This window comes from Pleurodeles waltl, chromosome 1_1, assembly GCF_031143425.1.
Source record: "Pleurodeles waltl isolate 20211129_DDA chromosome 1_1, aPleWal1.hap1.20221129, whole genome shotgun sequence".
Taxonomy (NCBI): Eukaryota; Metazoa; Chordata; class Amphibia; order Caudata; family Salamandridae; genus Pleurodeles; species Pleurodeles waltl.
In genome coordinates this window covers 24,926,732-24,946,394 of record NC_090436.1, presented here as the reverse complement: position 1 = coordinate 24,946,394, position 19,663 = coordinate 24,926,732, and the positions used below count along the sequence as shown (strand labels likewise).

General features: G+C 49.9%; 1 protein-coding gene across 1 annotated transcript in view; it reads left to right on the top strand.

Annotated features, from left to right (window-relative positions):
• The window catches only part of LOC138257057 (E3 ubiquitin-protein ligase TRIM39-like), a 277,109-nt gene that overhangs the window by 58,223 nt on the left and 199,223 nt on the right, over nucleotides 1-19,663 (top strand). Inside the window, exon 2 of the mRNA XM_069205885.1 lies at nucleotides 18,956-18,978. Coding sequence (XP_069061986.1) covers nucleotides 18,956-18,978 — 23 coding nt within the window. The remainder of the gene's footprint in view (nucleotides 1-18,955; nucleotides 18,979-19,663) is intronic.

Genomic DNA, 19,663 nt, shown 5'->3' with positions numbered 1-19,663 from the left:
AGATATTTCGGTGATGGTACTAAGAACACAGTACTGGGAGCAGGTCCCCGGCCCAGCTCTCCCCATGCTGCTGCATCGCTCTTGCTCCTGTCTTCTCCTTGCTTTTTCAGCGCCTTGAAGACCTCATGGGAGATTTCCCACACTTTAGAAATCCTTGATTGATTGAGTACTGCAATGGTACCACGGTTCCAGAATGTGGTACGATAGAAAAAGCCACCTCAGCCAATCAGAAGGATCAGTACCAGAGGTCTCCCACTGGACCAACCGTCCTGATATACCTAGGTTTTTTGGAGTTTTAACTGCTTTGTCTCCAACACAGGCCCCTTGTTAAACGCTAATTTTATGAACATGGCTGAACAGATTTTTACACTAAATTACAAAAAACACACTTTCTGTGTAAAGTTCTAACCTTTTGCCAAATTTGCCATAGTTTGATTTTGGCATTTTTTCTGTATCTGAGAGAGCAAATTTTCCGATGGGAATTAACATGGGAAGTCGCCATTGTGGGACCTCCACCCCCCTTATCTTTGCGTCTACATGGAATGTATTGTGTAGATTCTTCTCACAGCATCAAAGTTATTAGTGAAACACAAAATGCTCTTTGTATGAAAGCTCTGACCCAACTATAACTACACAGTGGCGACTGCAACTGTGGAATACATGGTTCCAATATGGAACCGAAAACCACTATTGCTGCAAGTTATGGTTAGAACCGCAATCCATAGTGGAAACAGCAGCCAGGCAACCTAAACTCCCACGCCAAATGCAATGGTCTTCACCTCACCCTTCATGTGACCATCCAATTACAGAAATCTTAGATGATCTTAAAGATGAGATTTTATAGAATTATCAAACAGGCCACTATAGGTGTAGAATTATACATTGGCTTGCGTATGTATTGTTTTTTTCATTATGTTCTGTTTTTAAGTGTTGTTACTTACTGGTATACAGATTGTGAGGTCATAAGCATTGCATCTGTTGTGCAAGTTATGGTTTGCATATCTGCTGTGCTTTATCCTCACCTCTTACAAAGCTTTAACTTTTCAAAGCAACAAACGTACAAAACTCAAACTTTTAGAGTAATCGGCTTACTAGGATGCCAGCTCTGCGGGCACCAGTTGCGCTTATATTTATAATATAATATTGTTAACGAGGGATTCATACACAAAAACATACTTACAAAGTAGATGGCCTAGACAACGGTTTCTAAGACTGAACTACCTGCAGAGATTACATTTTCAAGTAACAGTGGCACCTTAACAGAAGACAGGTGAGAATTTAAACAATCATTGACAAATCAAAGAGGTCTCAGCTCTAAAAGGCCAAACGTTTGGTTTGCCAATGCTTTTTGCGATTGACATGTGAAAGCGTTCACAAAGACACATGAATGTGCATGGCCGGCAATGTTGTATAAAGGTCCTAAAATAATAAATAATATGAGAAAGTGGATTATTAGTTAGAGTGGTTCTAAGACTTCACCAACTGATAATGTCACTATTTTATCTCACACCCAGTTACGTTACTTTAATTTGAACCACAGTCAATGGTTAGCTCTGGCACAGAACAGTCAAGCTGAACTCAAAGGAAAACACGTGTAATTAATTTAGCACTGTCAAACTGTTAATAAGTCAAAAACATAACACAACAAAAATTTCCACTCCGATTTATAAAAATATAAATATTGTTTTCTTTAAATAGTCATCAAAATGACAAAAATCTGATGAATGGAACTGAGAAATTATTTTTAGGAGTCTTAGGGGGTCATTCCGACCCCGGCGGGCGGCGGTCACCGCCCGCCGGGCGGAGACCGCCAAAAGACCGCACCGCGGTCAAATGACCGCAGCGGTCATTTTGACTTTCCCGCTGGGCGGGCGGGCGACTGCCAAAAGGCCGCCCGCCCGCCCAGCGGGAATGCCCCAGCAACGATGAAGCCGGCTCCGAATGGAGCCGGCGGAGTTGCTGGTGTGCGACGGGTGCAGTGGCACCCGTCGCGATTTTCAGTGTCTGCTTTGCAGACACTGAAAATCTTAATGGGGCCCTGTTAGGGGGCCCCACGACACCCGTTCCCGCCAGCCTCTTCCTGGTGGTGTAAACCGCCAGGAACAGGCTGGCGGGAAGGGGGTCGGAATCCCCATGGATTCCCTGGGGCAGGGGAAAACCGTCGGGAAACCGCCGGTTTCCCTTTTCTGACCGCGGCTTTACCGCCGCGGTCAGAATTGCCCCTGAAGCACCGCCAGCCTGTTGGCGGTGCTTCCTCCGTCCCCGGCCGCCAGGGTCGGAATGACCCCCTTAGAGTTTTCTAAAGCCAAAAAGCACAATGGGCCAATCTCGGGTATCTGGCCACAATAGACCGGGTCAAAGTTAAAAGTCAGGGCCAACCGCGATGGCGTGCAGGTGGGAGCGACAGGGACCAGTTTGTTCGATGAAAAGTTTACTTTCTGACTTAGGCTTTTTCCTTGATTCATTTTCTCGTCCATGGGGCAGGCTGGCGGCTTGAATTGATGGAGGCTTTGATGAAGGCGGGGTCTGCTCGGCGTTAATTCCAGTGAAATCCTCCATGATGGGACTTAAGAACCTTTTTGAAGTTGAGCTGCATTCAGCCGGGAAATCACAATTGCAAGTTGAATTTGACTGCTGATGAGACAATGGTGGCTGCAGTTAAGCAGAGATCCTGTGGTTCTTTTGTGAAAAAAGTTCTGAAAAAGTTTCTAAGAATCCACTTTTGCAGTCATGAGGGGGAGAGTAACCTGTAACACCAGCCAGGGGTCTAGGACCTTTTAGACACCCCTTGTGGTGTTGGGACTCAATCTCCTTGAAGCCTGCAGCAGGGTCCAAGGCTAATACAGTTGGAATTGATCAGCTGGGCTTTCCTTTTTGGCACTCTTCTTGCAGCTTTTGTGTTCCTGGCACTTAACAGGAGGCTAGCAAACTAGCCCATGGAGACCACTGTTCTGTTCTGGGTTCAAGTGGGAGCAGGTCCAGCCCTCGGTGGTTCTTTTCACAGGCAAAATAGCTGGTACAGGTTGCGGAGGGTGCAACTTTTATTACTGGCACTAGCTTGTGGTTGGTGAAGACCCCCTAACCAATACAAGTAAAAATCCCAGTGTGCAAGCCTACCCAATCTCACTTCACTTCCTGGGGTTTGCCACTGAACAATCCCACAGAGCATCTGCCTTCCCAAATCAAAGATGTAAAAATCTTCAATCCAAGGTCAGAGCCATGGGCACACCCCTGAGGTGTGTCTAGGGAAAAGAGGCACTCCCCCTATAAAACCAGGTGTGGGACTTGGTTTATCCCACTGGCATTGGTGCCACTATGGCTACTTAGACCATGGCAGAGGCAGGCCTAGGTGTGAGTTACATCTTCCTGTGACAGGTCCTACAGTTGGTGGCCCCATTCCTAAAGCCATCCTGTCAGGAGGAGGTCCCACGCTTTTTTGTCCATTTTCTGAGAGCTGTTTACACCTCCTGGCAAGCTGCCAGGTGTCAGCTGGGGACTATCTCTGAAAGGGCGCTACTGGAAGCTTTAAGCAGAAAAGTGTCAACTTTCTAAAAGTCAACACACTTAGCGGCAACCCAGCATTCCCCTAGGAACTGGGTACAGACAATGGGCCTAATTATGAGTTTGGCGTACGGGAAAACCCGACCATCAAACATACAACAGGGTGGCTGCCGCCATAGTGGCAACCACCCTACAGGACCTAATACGAGTTTCCCCTCTAGTCTGACGGGCGGAAACCAAATTTTCCACCAGCCAGCCTAGCGCCTAGCGGGAAACTGGCGGCTGCATAGTCTCCGGCTCAAAATCGAGCTGGAGGCAATGCTGTCACCTGCAGGGTGCACCAGCACCCTCGCAGTGTTCAGGGCGCTGGGTAGAGGGACCCCTGCACTGCCCTTGCCAAGTGCATGAGCTGTGCAGGGGCCCCCCTGTGGCCCCCTGCGCCTGTTTTCTGCCAGCCTTTTCATGGTGGTAAAACCACCATGAAAAGGCCGGTTCAGAACGAGGTCATAATCAGCAGGGCAGTGCACGCAGCGCCGCTCTGGCTGATTGTGCCGTCCACCTGCCGTCATCCCGCCAGTATCACTGATCCTGTTGGAGATGGGGGAACCCTGGCGGTCTGACAGCCAGGGTCTTAATGTGGTGGTCAGACCACCACAGCAGTGGCGGTCCTGACCACCACGAGGCTGGTGGTCTCAAGACCGCCAGCCTCGTAATGAGCCCCAATGTCTCACTTAAAAATGCTCCTAGAGGAATTGTTTAAATATAATTTGTGCACATAAGATCCAGTCTTCAGTTCATGAGTAAGACAACTCTGTAATGTTCAAATCCAATATATCAATCGAGGAATTCCGATGTGCATGGGTTGAGCAGATGGAAATGGAGGCAGACGCTAGTGGTCCCATATTTAGAAGGTTGAAGTCCCCTTGTCTGCTGCTACAGAATCTATTTTTGCAACCAGTTGTATTGTTTTACAACACTAAGGGGGTCATTACGACCTCGGCGGTCTTTTTGCAAGACCGCCGAGGGACCACCGTGCGGAAGACCGCCTGTGCAGGCGCTTTGCCGCTCGGCGTATTATGACTGTTGGCTGCTCTCCGTCGTTATTCCGACGGAGAGCCGCCAACAGCCATAGTGACGGGCGGCGGGGAAGTGGAGGTTGCTCCACCGCCACGTCAACAGAACACCGCCCACCGAATCACAGCCTGTGATTCGGCGCGGCGGTGTTCTGTTGGCGGTGTGGTGTCGGCGGAGCTGCCCCCATGGCTCCCGTCCCCTCCCGGAGGATCGATGGACCAGGTAAGTCGATCGTCTGTTGGGGGGGGTGTGGGGGGGTGTTGTGTGTTGTGTGCGTGCATGGGGGTGTGCGTGTGTGCATGTAGAGGGGGTGTGTGAGTGCTTGTATGCTTGCGGGGTGTTGTGTGTATGGGAATGAGTGCGTGTATGTCTGTATGGATGTGTGCGTGTATGTCTGAATGTGGGTGTGCGTGTATGACTGTGTGTGTGAATGTAGTCATGTATGTCGGGGTGTGTGCGTGTGTGTGTTGGTGGTGCCTGCATGCGTGTCGGGTGTGTGTGTGAGTAATGTTATGTTGGGGGTCGGGGTGGGGAGGGGGGCCCTGCCACCTTTGGGGGGTGGCAGGGGTGGTGGGGGGTGAAGGGGAGGGGGGAATCGGGGTGGGAGTGGGGGGTGGGGGAGACCCCTATCAGTGCCAGGGAAGGAATTCCCTGGCACTGATAGTGCTTACCGCCATGGATTTCATGGCGGTTGAAACCGCTGGAAATCCATGGCGGTAAGCTGGGTCCAAATACCGCCAGCGGTATACTGACCGCCGCTGGGCTGGAGACCCAGGTCTCCAGCCCGGCGGTCGTCTCCGCCCTGGCGGGCGGGACGGAAAACCGGCGGATGAACGTGGCGGTAGCCGCCGTGGTCATAATACACCAAGGTAAGACCACCAGCCTGTTGGCGGTCTTACCGCCGGTTTTACGCCATCCGCCAGGGTTGTAATGACCCCCTAAGTCCTGATGATGGTCTGACAGACCTCTAAATCCCACCACAGACCAAAACATCAACATTACCTTCTCATTTGACAAGCTGAATTGAAAGACCATGATATTGCTTGAACTGGGACTGAAAACCAGGCACTTATTGTGCAGGACTGTGTCAAGAGGATGGTTGTGACCCCTTCCCAGATCTTCTGTTGGGATTCAATCTTGTAATCTAGGGGGGTTACATACAGTGTTGTTGTCTATGGGATGGACATTCGTTGTATTTGTTATACATTTTTTGAACTTCCTGAATTCTGTTGATTAATATTTTGGATTTGATCAGTACGGAGGTGTCTTATTCGTTATTTGAGGACTGGATCTTATGTACACAAATTATATCTAACAATTCCTCTAGGAGCATTTTTAAGTGAGAAACTTTCTAGAAGTGCCATTTTCAAAATAGTCATTTGAAATCCGACTTCACCATCAGTTTGGATTTTAAATTAATATTAATTTGAACCCTTGAACCATGATTTTAGCTATTCCCAAACCATTATGCATTCTAAAGTGTTATAATGTAAACCAGTGCATTTCTATTGGATAGCCAGCCTTGGCGCAAAATGGAAAACGACTTTTGAAATTTTTCACTGTGAGGACATGTAAAACGTAAAGACACAGGTCCTATGTTTTGGATACCATGCATCCTGCCTAATGGTCTTGGAAGGCTTTCTTTAGGAGTGACCTAGAAGTATTAAAAATGCAGTTTTAGGCCTGCCAAAAGGTGTTTTTGCTAGGTTGAATTTGTAATTTTAAAACTGCACTCTCAGGCTGCAGGGGCAGGCCTGAAAGCATGTGTGCACTGTCATTTTAGTGATGGCACAATGTGTGCTGCAGCCCAACAGTGACATTTAACGTACAGTCCATGGGCTACCATGTAGTAGGGACTTACAGCTAAGTTAAATGAGCCCATCAGGGATTAGCCAATTGCACATATACTTCAGGGGTCAAAGCACATACAGCGGGCACTGGATGTCAGCTCCCCAGCGTTCACAGTCAGTAAACCAGCACTAGATCTAGCAAAAAGCGAGGGTGATCCCGCAAGAAGGGAATTTTAAGAGGAAAAAAGAAAAGAACATGTGCTCTTCCTCTAGAAAAAGACAAGAACATCCCGGTTGCACTTCCCAACTGCTGGGCCTGTGTAAACAAAATGATATTAAAAAACAAGATAGAGGAAAGCACGGAAAAACATGCACACCTTTGGGGTGTTGATACACGGAAAGAGTCCCTCAACGATGCACAATGAGGATACAACGTGCTCAGTCAGAACACTCTGGGACAGAAATGCTCCTTGGTGGGACAAGGCAAGAATAGGAAATAAAGCCAAAGAAACAAGAAGGTACAACAGAGATGAGCAAAAAAGGTATCCAATCATGAGCGAGGGGCCGACTCAAAGCCCACCATATGTATATTAGAAAAAGTGGCCCATTTTTGTAAAAAAATGGCGCACAACTGCACTAACGCAGTTGTGCGTAATTTTTTTTAACCCTGGCTAACGCAATTCCTTACAGCCATCCATGCGCCATATCTATGAAAAGACGCACAATAGCGCTAAGGAATGGTTAGTGTCACAAAAAAAGACACTAGCTGGTGGGGGATGGCGTTAGGTGAAATGGCGATAGTGGGTCAGAAATGACATTAGGCTGGTTAGTGGCAACATTTCTGCCGCTAATCAGCCTAGCGTCATGTTTTGACGCACAAGCATCCAAAAAATGTCTCCTGTCTAAGTATAGACAGGAGACATTACCACCACCACAATGCCCACTACAGGGGACTAGTGTCACCTGGGCAAGCCCTACATACCCAGTGCCAGGCAGGGGGCCCCAGGTAAGGGGCTTCCAATGGCACACCACACACAAACACTTCCCTGCAACTTACCTGGGAAGGGCTCGCTCCTCCTGTAGTGTCCCTGTGGTGTGGGTGCTGGTGTTGCTGGGGCTTGGGTTGGGCATCTTTGCGACCATTCCATGGTGTTCTGCCATGGAAATGGGCCTACCTGCACTTTAATGCCTGGTCTGACCAGTCATTGAATAATGGCGCTAGAAGGGCTTAGCGTCATTATTTTGGTCTGCCTCCCACTCACACGTCGTTTCTGCACCGGAAGTTAAATATGGCGCTGGGGGGCTAGGGTCATTTTTAGGACGGGAATGCCTACCTTGCATCTCATTGACGCAAGGTGGGTTTGCACATCCTAAAAATGGCGCTAACTCCAATATTTTGAAGCTAGACGGGTCTAGCATCAAAATATAAATATGGAGTTAAGTTAGCTGTGCTTTAGGGCCAAAATAAATGTCACTAAGGCGATGCTAAGCTTTAAAAAATATGGGTCAATAGGTCTGGTTAACAGACAGCTGAAGCTGTGTGTAACCAAGACCTAAATAAGACAAGTGCACAGGCTAGAGAGTACAGTGATACAGATTCTGAGTATGTGAAAACTTAAAAAGTGACTGCCTAAGAGAGTTCAGAGACAAGGCTTGTGACAGACACAGGACCGAGACTGCAGGGGCAGATGATGTAACTGACCACAAGAATGAAGGGAAAGAAGATGTGGCAGCCTACTGGTGCAGGACCAGGGAATGACGTGTTCAAAGGGAACAAAGGTGCAAAGAATGTGACCGCAAGAGAGCACAGCTATAATGGAAGTGACAGACTGAGAGAGCACAGAGGATGTGACATCCTGAGAGAGCACAGAGGATGCGGTAACCTGAGAGAGCACAGACGATGATAACCTGAGAGAGCACAGAGGATGTGACATCCTGAGTGAGCACAGAGAATGTGATAATCTGAGAGAGCAAAGAGGATGTGATAACCTGAGAGAGCACAGAGGATGTGACATCCTGAGAGAGCACAGAGGATGTGATAATCTGAGAGAGCACAGAGAATGTGACAGACTGAGAGAGCACAGGGGATGTGACAGACTGAGAGAGCACAGAGGATGCGATAACCTGAGAGACATCCTGAGAGAGCACAGAGGATATGATAACCTGAAAGTGGAGGGAATGTGAAAGCTTGAGAGAGAGCAGTGTGTGCAACACGTGTTACAGCCCAGGGGGGTGCATTTTGTGAAAACATGAGCGACTGCAAAGAATATTAATGCACAAAACAGCGCAGAGCGAGTCTTCCTTGGGTGGACAGAGTGTATCCATAGCATGCTAGGAGCAGATACCCCGGATGCAGGTTCTCCAAGCTCAGGCCACAGCAGCCAGCAATGGAGGCCACCGCCCAGAGTCCTTGCAAGTGTGTTGGGCCCTGGCGTCAGTGCTTAATTTGTAAAATAATGAGTGCCGGTGCCTAAAGCACTGCACACTGTCATTCAGCGATCTGAATACCAACACTGTTTAGCCTTGAATCCACCTGGGGCCGCTTTAATCCACTGCCAGACACCTCCTGACCCTCTATCTCACTCTTGCAGGTTCCTGCTTCCTCCCTTTCTGACAGTTTTTCATGTTTCGCTTCCTCCGTCTCGTCCCGTTTGTCTGTTTTTTGCTCTGTAGCTCTTGGGAAATGTCTGATGAGGAAAAATAAGTGCTGGTCCTCACAAATGAGTGCTGGTGGCCCCCACCGGCAACCAGTGGGTTAAATTAAGCACTGCCTTGCATGGATTCAGACCACTGGCTGTCAACAAACCTGCTTGAGATGTGGGCTGGACCACAGGGTTAAAGGTCATGGTTCACCTTAGGCCACTCTCTAGAGTGGCTCATCCTCCCTCAGGCACAGTTCCTCCGATGGAGCTGTACATTTCGTTCTGGCACACCTCTGCTAGGCACCCTTGTTGATGGAGTTTCCAACTAGAACGGTTTGTACACAAACTGCTCTCACGCTCTTCCGGACATGCAGATCACTGTCCTCAGTCTTCTCTTTCTGGCAGACCCACACACTGCAGGGGAGAGGGTCAAGCTGCTTCTGTCTTTCCTTGGAAGGTCACACCTACTGCAGGGTGGGCAGGTCCTGCCATCTCTCAACAGGCAGGTTGGCTTCTAGGCACTTCATGTCAGAGGAACAGATTCTTCTTTACAGGGAAGACAAATCAAATCAAATCAAATCAAATCATTAACATTTATAAAGCGCGCTACTCACCCGTGCGGGTCTCAAGGCGCTAGGGGGGAAAGGGGGGGTTATCGCTGCTCGAACAGCCAAGTCTTTAGGAGTCTCCGGAAAGCGGAGTGGTCCTGGGTGGTCCTGAGGCTGGTGGGGAGGGAGTTCCAGGTCTTGGCCGCCAGGAAGGAGAAAGATCTCCCACCCGCCGTGGAGCGGCGGGTGCGAGGGACGGCAGCAAGTGCGAGGCCAGCGGAGCGGAGGGGGCGGGTGGGGACGTAGAAGCTGAGGCGTCTGTTGAGGTATTCCGGTCCCTTGTTGTGGAGGGCTTTGTGTGCGTGGGTGAGAAGACGGAAGGTGATCCTTTTGCTGACTGGGAGCCAATGCAGGTGTCTCAGGTGTGCGGAGATGTGGCTGTTGCGGGGTACGTCGAGGATGAGGCGGGCCGAGGCGTTTTGGATGCGTTGCAGGCGGTTTTGGAGTTTGGCCGTGGTCCCGGCGTAGAGGGTGTTGCCGTAGTCCAGGCGACTCGTGACAAGGGCGTGGGTCACGGTTTTTCTGGTGTCGGCGGGGATCCAGCGGAAGATCTTGCGGAGCATGCGGAGAGTGAGGAAGCAGGCGGAGGACACGGCGTTGACTTGCTTGGTCATGGTGAGAAGAGGGTCCAAGATGAAGCCGAGGTTGCGGGCGTGGTCTGCGGGGGTCGGTGCGGTGCCGAGGGCCGTGGGCCACCAGGAGTCGTCCCAGGCGGACGGGGTGTTGCCGAGGATGAGGACTTCCGTTTTTTCAGAGTTCAGCTTTAGGCGGCTGAGCCTCATCCAATCTGCGACGTCCTTCATACCCTCTTGTAGGTTGGTCTTGGCGCTGGCGGGGTCCTTGGTGAGGGAGAGTACAAGTTGGGTGTCGTCGGCGTAGGAGGTGATGATGATGTCGTGCTTGCGTACGATGTCGGCGAGGGGGCTCATGTAGACATTGAAGAGTGTCGGGCTGAGCGATGAGCCTTGAGGTACGCCGCAGATGATCTTGGTGGGTTCTGAGCGAAACGGAGGGAGGTAAACTCTTTGGGAGCGGTTAGCGAGGAAGGAGGCGATCCAGTCCAGGGCTTGGCCTTGGATCCCGGTGGAGCGTAGGCGGGTGATTAGGGTGCGGTGACAGACGGTGTCAAAGGCAGCCGAGAGGTCGAGGAGAATGAGGGCGACTGTTTCACCGTTGTCCATCAGGGTTCTGATGTCGTCTGTGACTGAGATGAGGGCGGTTTCCGTGCTGTGGTTGGTTCGGAATCCGGTTTGTGAAGGGTCGAGCAGGTTGTTGTCTTCCAGGAAGGTGGTCAGCTGTTTGTTGACGGTCTTTTCTATTACCTTGGCTGGGAAAGGTAGAAGAGAGATGGGGCGGAAGTTTTTCAGGTCGCTTGGGTCAGCCGTAGGTTTCTTTAGTAGGGCGTTGACTTCAGCGTGCTTCCAGCATTCGGGGAAGGTAGCAGAAGAAAAAGAAGAGTTGATGACGGTCTGGAGGTGCGGGGCGATGATGTCGTCGGCTTTGTTAAAGATGAAGTGCGGGCAGGGGTCCGAAGGGGCGCCGGAGTGGATAGAGTTCATGATGGATTTGGTTTCTTCCGTGTTGATGTGGGTCCAGTTGTTGAGGGTGATGTCCGGGGAAGCGGGTTCAGTGGTGTATGGTTGGGTCTGGTGTCCGAAGCTGTCGTGGAGGTCGCTGATCTTGCGATGGAAGAAAGTGGCGAGGGATTCGCACAAATCCTGTGAGGGCGTGACGGCGTTGGCGCTGGCGCTGGGGTTGGAGAACTCTTTGACGATGCTGAAGAGTTCTCTGCTGTTGTGGCTGTTTTTGTCTAGTCTGTCGGTGAAAAAGTTCCTTTTGGCAGTGCGGATCAGGTGGTGGTGTTCGCGTGTAGCGTTCTTGAGGGCGGTCATGTTGTCAGCGGTGTGGTCCTTGCGCCAGGCCTTCTCAAGGGCACGACAAGTTTTCTTTGATTCTTTGAGGGTGTCAGAGAACCAGAGAGGTTTTTTGGTGTTGGTCTGTCGATGCGTGCGTTTGAGGGGAGCAAGGTTGTCAGCGCAGTTGGAGATCCAGTTTGTGAGGTTGAGAGCTGCGTCGTTGGGGTCGGTGGTGAGGGTGGGTTGGTTGGCGGCGAGAGCGGAGAAGAGTTGCTCTTCAGGGATCTTGTTCCACTGTCGACGAGGGATGGGTTGAGTGCGGAGGTGGGAGGTCTCGCGTCGGAATGTGAAGTGGACGCAGCTGTGGTCGGTCCAGTGTAGGGCAGAGGTGTGGCTGAAGAAGACGTGTTTGCTGGCGGAGAAGATAGGGTCGAGCGTGTGTCCGGCGATGTGGGTGGCGGTGTTCACCAGTTGTTTGAGGCCGAGGTTGGCGAGGTTGTCGAGCAGGGTGGTGGTGTTGGGGTCGTTGTTTTGTTCCAGATGGAAGTTGAGGTCGCCTAGGAGGATGTAGTCCGGTGAGGCGAGGGCGTGCGGGGAGATGAAGTCGGCGATGGCGTCGCTGAAAGAGGCGCGAGGTCCGGGAGGACGGTAGACGAGGGATCCTCTGAGGGTGGTCCTTGGGTCGGTGCGAATCTGAAAATGCAGGTGTTCAGCGGCGAGGGGGGGGTCTTCGGTGGAGGTGGTGACGCTGATGGAGTCTTTGAAGATGATGGCGACACCTCCTCCTACTTGGTTGGTGCGGTCTTTTCTGGAGATCTTGTAGCCTTCGGGGATGGCGGTAGCGATGTCTGGAGCAGAGGAGGCGTTCATCCATGTCTCCGTGATGAAGGCGACGTCCGGGGCTGTGGAGTCCAGGAGGTCCCAAAGTTCAACGGCGTGCTTGTGGACGGAACGAGCGTTGACCAGGATGCACTTGAGGTGGTTGATGGCGCGTGGGCTTGTGGTCGTGGTAGTTGCGTGGTGGAAGATGCGTTTGCAGGAGTTGCAGGCGAAGGGTCCATGGGTGCGTTTGGGGTGAGCTAGGAAGCAGGTTTTGGAGCGCCCTGGGTTGAGGGCGTGGAGGGTGGTGGGGTCGTAGCGGATCAGCGGGGCTTGGGGGAGCTGGGGACCAGGGGTCGTGGCGCTGGGCGCGGGCCAGGCGCGGGCCAGGCGCGGGCCAGGCGCGGACGGGCGCAGACGGGCTTGCCTCTGGCGCGCCTCTGGCGCGCCAGCGGCGTGCCCGCTGCGCGCACCCGCTGCGCAGTCGCGCAGCGGCCGCCATAAGAGGTAGGAGGGGGAGGGAGGGGTCAGCTGGGGGCGAATGGGAGCTGGGGGGCGGGGCGGGGGCGTGCAGGAGGTCGCGGCGGGAAAGCGCGAGGGAGGGGGGGGGACAGGTAGAGTGAGAGGAGCTGGGGGAGGGGGTTTAGGGTGGAGGAGGGTGAGTGTTAGGAGGTTTGGAGATTAGGGAGAGAGATAGGAGTAGGGTTGTGAAGATAGGGGAGGGGGGGTTGTAGAGGTGGGTGAGGGAGAGAGGTAGAGTGAGAGGATAGGGAGATAGGTAGTAGAGGGGGTGGCGGGAGGGGGGGAGAGATAGAGAAATAGATAGAGAAAATAGATAGAGAAGTCGATAGATAGGGAAATAGATAGATAGACAGATAGGTAGGTAGGAGGAGGTGGAGAGTGGGGGAGTTAGATAGTGAGATAGGGAGCTAGAGAGATAGGAAGATAGGAGGAGTGAGGGAGGTAGATAGCGAACGGGTTAGCTAGGGGTGAGAGAGGGGGAGGCGAGTGAGGGAGGGGGATGAGGAAGGAGCAGGAGGGCAGGCTCGGGGGAAGAAGACGGAGGAGGTAGAAGAGCCGAAGACAGGAGAACAGAAGACAGAAGAACAGAAGACCGGAAGAGCAGAAGACAGAAGAACAGAAGAACAGAAGACAGAAGCACAGAAGATCGGAAGAGCAGAAGAACAGAGAAGAACAGAGAAGAACACAGAAGAACACAGAAGAACCGAGAAGAAGAACACAGAAGCACCGAGAAGAACAGAGAAGAAGAACACAGAAGACCGGAAGAACACAGAAGAACAGAAGGGAAGAACAGAAGAACAGAAGAGAAGAACAGAAGAACACAGAAGAAGATTGCAGAGGGGGAGCGAGGAGGAAGAGACAGAGAGGAGGAAAAGAAGCAGGAGCAGGAGAGAAGGTGAGTGGCGCGGGGCAGGGCGAGGGGCTGGGAGGAGGGGGGTACTTACAGTTAGGTGGGTCTCAGGAACACAGGAACTCGGGAACTTGGAGGAGCTGCAGCGGCAGGGGGAGCGACCTACCCTTGGTGATACTCTCTCACCTCTGGGATGCTGGCTGTCAGGCAGACATGGCTCTGGTTACACATAGGCCCTCTGAGTACTGTGTGGAGCATCCAGTCCTTTGTCAAAGGGAACCTAAAACTGGCACAACCAGTGGGGCACTGGCTTCCGTGTTTATACAATCAAAGCAGTCGGGAATGTGGATTCTCTGAGTGCACTTTGAGAAACGCTTTGGGGTGGTTCTCCTTTCGTATCCTTTCTAGGGTGTGGCCACACACAGCATTTGTTTACAGTGATATTCCTCACAGCCTGAAGTGCCCACAACAAATGTGCAAAGAGATGTGAGCTTTTTGCATTGGCCTACCTACAACTACACCAAATAGTAATCATAAAGAGGCAAAAAGGCACCTAAAGCACCCTTCGCACTATGAACAACAGAGACTGGAGTTCCAACCTTCATCCCCACCACCTACCAAAGGGCAGCACTCATGAAGACGTATTTGCAGTTCCTCACAGCAAGATGACCTAATCAAATGTCTAAAGGAGCCAGGTCTCCTTTTTCCCCACTTTTGTGTCTGGGTCTCCCCCCTCCAGCTTCAGGAATGCCAGCAACTTACTTCCACTGTCTGGAAAAAGCTCTCTCTCATCTTGTGCACAGGAACAGACCAAGGGCTTCCAAAGTGGAACCTGTAGCCCTCCTTTCGTATGCCTCACTTATACACACAATGCATGTACCACACAGACCACATTCATGCTCGTCCATAACATATACTTGGAATGTTAGCGCTAGAATTTGGGTTAGAGAGTAGAAGCAGAGATTTCCACAAGCGTGCAGTAGTCAGAACTGTGGAGTCACAATTCATGGTTCGCTGCCAACACCGCTGTTCCATGCTAACGCCACGACAGGGACAGTAGTTCACTGTCAGACAAGTGAGGGCGTGCTTGGTGTGCCCCTGCAGGTCACAGGACAGGCCCAGGATATCACTCATTGGTAGGGACAGGCCCTTCTTCTTTATGCACGCCTTAGGTCAGTGTGAGTCTAAAGCCAAAAATGTAAAACTAGGTCACCAAATACTCGCAGCTGGGTACTCAGGGAAGGGAACACAACTGTACAGCATGCAAGGGACGTTCCTGTCCAAACAAAGGACTAACAACGAAAGCCACCGAACACGGAGCAGGCCTTAGGGTAAGCACAGGGCTCACAGGGGCCAAGAAGTATGGATTGATGTCCAAGTAGGTAGAAGTATGCCGCACCACCTCAAAGAGGAATAACAATGGTTCTGGGCAGTACAAAGAAAGACCCACGCATATCAGTGGTTTTTCGTGGCACAAATTATACTATCCCTTGTGACATAGGCAGCTCAATGATAACAACTGCACGAGTTTGGGGAGCAAAAATTAAGGTGCGACCACATGCCCTGAGCCATCTCTGCACAACCCTTATGGGTTCCTTGTACAACTCTGCTTTGTCCAATATTATTTTTCAATTTTAGAGGCGTGGTCCTGTAACAAACACAAATTCTTTTGCAAAAGAACAGGGAACATACATAGTAGCCCCATTGGTTTGTGATGGACCTGGACAGACTGCATGTTCTGTAAAGGGAACGAGGGCATCTCAACAACCTGATATAAAGTGTGTACAGTGTAACGAGCAACACACTCACTTTCATGTCTAAAGCACGATCCAGCTTCCAAGTAGATTTGTTCACACTTTGAGATAGGTGCATCTTTAACAACATTGCAGGTCTTTGTTACGTGCGTGAAACTACAAGCCAGTTGTAGGGTTCTCCCTTCTCAAAGGTGGGCATCAATGATGCGGGGTTCAGAGTGGGACAGCGGACTAAAGTGATAAGGGAGACAGACATCAATAGAGACTCATATCAGGACAACCTGGCAGTGGAAAGGTGTTGGATCTTGGTAGAGACGAGGCAGCAACAACAGAATGAGGAGCAGTCACAATCAAGCACAACACAACACAATCTTTTTTTGACGCTTCAACAAGGTGGTTACAGAGCTGAGGCATGAGTGAGCCCTGCTTTTTGGGGGCTAAAGCAGAGGAATAGTATGTGAAGGGCTTCTTCTGATCACTGTGATCCTGCACTAGTACTCCAAGGTCAAATCATCTCATTCATGACAATACAATGAAGACTGTTTTGCATCATCAGGGAGCTTCAAAGTGGGCCTGGAGGCGAGCATTTATTTTATTTGTACACCGTCATTTAGGGCATTGCAAAGGTTGAGGGGTGTCTTCTTAACCATGATTTTGCAAAGGTTTTGCCACATAGTATACCAAAGAACCCACTGTCTACAATACCCCGACATACCCACGAAAGTACATATCCACGAGAGTAAGAGGGTAACGTACATATGGCTTCAACCCTTTCTGTCGATAAGTGGTGCTTAACTGCTTGACCTAAATAATGCACATGGGAAAGACAACGTTGCAGTTTCTCTTTTGAAGCCTTTGCCTTTTCTTAGCTAATTCAGTGAGGAGATAGTGTAGTTCTTGCATTGGTTTAAAGTAAAAGATTCAAAATTTTGGCACTAACTCTGAACAGTACATCAATAGCGTCAGAAGTTCTGCCAGCTTCTCAGTTTGCCAACTCAAATAGTCATCACGCATCAACAGTTTCCTGAGCCATCTCGGCCGGGCTGGCAATGCCCCAATAGATGCCAACACATGCTTGAACCTATCCAGATAGCCTGATGGTGAATCTTTTTTTATTTTGTTTAGAGTTTGACATCTTAGCCCAATCTGCCTTTTGTGGGCACACATTTGCAACCCCCTTCATCAAGGCATCCATCGCCACACTCTGGGCCCCATCGTTCCCAGTGTTCTTTCTTGGCCAATCTCCCTTGTCGAGCAGTCGATCTCTTACATCACTTGGCGTCACCAAATACAACAATTGGGTCAATTGAGCCCAGTCAGATTTATACACTTTGAACATGCTTTGTAATTCCTCACAGAACTAAGCAGAGTTCTTTCAAACATTGGGAAACTGTTTGTAAAACTCATTAAATCAGAAGGGATCCAGGAAACATGAACAGTGACTTTACCCTGTGAAGGAGAGTGTCCATGGATAGCAAAGGGGATCTTCATCGCCTACATCACTAGAGTGAGGTGGAGCCTGTGCCCTCTCTTTTAGAATCCTGCTCCTAGATAGTCTCTCTATGATCCATCGCAGTCTTTCTTAGGTGAAAGTGAAACTGCACTCACCGGTACTGCGGGACCAAATGGAATCTTAGAGAAATATCAGTCTGCAACGGCCGACAATAGCGGAGTCTGCATTTCGTCTTGCTGCACGCGCGTTTTCTACTGGCGTCCTACTGTTGGGTGCTCGCAGCACTCTACTGGGAGTTGCCTCCTTGTACTCTGGTAGTCTCGCTCGCACTGCCTCATTTCCTGCCGCATTCCCTGGCGCATTCCCTACATCAAATGCTCAAAAGGTGATGGGAGAAATGCCTTCAATTTGTCTAACCACTGACAATCACTCAACGATACCCTTGTGTTCGGCTGATCTGCACCAATTGTGCTCATGGAAGACTTGCGAAGGGGTCAGTGCAGCTTTGGTTCTGTGAACTAGCAATACGACATCCACGACTCTGAGCTAAAAATTAAAGCAAGCTTCACGCACACCCTGGTTCACTTTGCCCTAATTGGGCAAGTTGTTGGAGGGGCAGTGGGACCACCGAAGGCTTTGGGATTTGTCCATGTAGGCGGTGGGCAGCACCTGTTGTGAATATGGACTGCCACCAGTAATGGAAGCGGGTTGCGACAGTGGTGGAAGTGGACAACGGATCTATGGTCACGAGGAAGATTTTGGGCACCTTCTCTATCACACCAACACATGGGTGAGTGGGCGAGTCTGGGGTGCTTTAGAAGTCCTGGTGGAGCTCTATCTGACTCTGTGTAGCACATACTTGTAGCACTTGTAAAGCAATTTTCACTCACCAACACCCTTTCTCAAGCAATAAGACAGGTATGTTTCAGTAGCAGGTGCTATGCAAGCTCTGCAGCATTCTCTAACACCCATCTCCTCGCTTGTTTCTCTCTGTACACTTTTGTGACTGTTTAATCACTCTGCCCAGATTTAAGAGGGCCTAGCGCCTCCTTGTGCCACATTACCATCATTTTTGTTATGCTAATGTGGCCCAACGAGGCAAAAATTGCTGTGCCAAATTTACAAAGTGGCGCAATGTATGCATTGTAACCCCTTGCGCCAGGCATAATGTATGCAAGGGAGGCATTCCCCCCGTTAGGGCGGCCGAAAAAATGTCACAAAAAATAAAAAAGATCTCTTTGCCTCATTTTTTTCAGCATTTTTAACGCCTGCTCAGAGCAGCCGTTCAAAGGAGGCTCCCATTATATTATAATGGGGCTCAATGTGCTTTGCAAGATTAGCATCAAAATGTTTGACGCTAATCCTGCAAAGCGGCGAGTTAGTGCCAAAAATGTGGATGCTAGTTCCCTAACTACTGCCATGATGCTCAGCATATTAAATACAGCGCACACATGGTGGAGTTAGAGAGGGTGCTGAGGGGCGCTGCATTTGGTGCAGCACCACTTTTCTTAAATCTGCTGCTCTGTGTTAATATGTCCATACCGCGTCCTCTTCTTGTCTGCAGAGTGAGTGTCAGCAGAAGATACAGGGTCAGGGAGTGGGCGCTTGATCACAAGCTCCCCATCCCTCTGCATTTGTATGAGAGCCCTGGGTCTGGATATATGTGACTGCATCTAATTACTCCCTTCTGCCCCCCTTTGGTCTCTTGCACTCATTAAATAATGAGTTTAAGACGTCAGTGTATATCTAATGCGAATGACCTTACTTAAAAGCCAACATCTGTTATTGTAAAAAAGCGAAAGCAAGAAACGAGGCATGCTGTAGTAACATTTTCAGACATGTTCTGCATATGTTCTGCTGTTTGATTTTATTGCAGATCATAGACACATGTATGATACATATATAACACCCAGAGATAAAAAAAATGTTTTGCATTTTTTAATTTCATGTCACATGTATGTAATTATGGCAGTTTTCGGAGTACATATATGTAAGTCTAACAGATGCATAGGTTCAATTTAAGGTCCTTGTGGTATGTACCGGTGAGTGCACTGAGCTGATATTGGTCTGTCCCTCTCTCTTGCAGGATTATAGAAGCACCTTGAGCAGGTAAACCCTTTACATTTTCACATTTTCAGTTTCTGAAAACTGAACGGGTCAAGGTGATTTAATGGGGGGAGGGGGGGTGGAGGATTTCATCTTCCGGGTCAGTAATGCTTATGTTTGATTGTCTTTGGACTTTGAATGTAAAATTTGCTAGCAATTGCACCAAGAATTCTATTAAGGACATGGAGGCGAGGATTATGCTTCTCTTTCTTTACTACTCAAAATTCAGCAGCCAATCAAAACACAGAAAAAACAGTAACTACATTTCCCAACAATCTTTGCACAATATGTCCACCAATCAACAGCTCCTTGACCCTATTAGAGTCCATAACGCTCAGGAGAACTCCTCTTTCTTTGCTTAACAAACTGCCTTGCGAAGAGTCCTGAACCAAGAACTTGAAAGAACTCCCACAAAGGAGAAACAACTGCTTGAAGACGATCAGTGTCCCAGAAAGAACATCCCACCATAATGCACCGGGAAGGAAATCCCTGTTATTCCGACTTTTGCTCCGACCTTAGGAAAAAGGAAAAAATATTACATTCTGTGGCAGGACCGGAGGCTCAGATTATGCTCGTTCAAAGCTGCTTGAAACACTCAGGATGCAAAACCACCAACTGGCTTGTAATAAAACTGTTGAAAAGTGGAGTCCGAGGACCAATCAGCTGATTTTATAATATCCAGCACTGA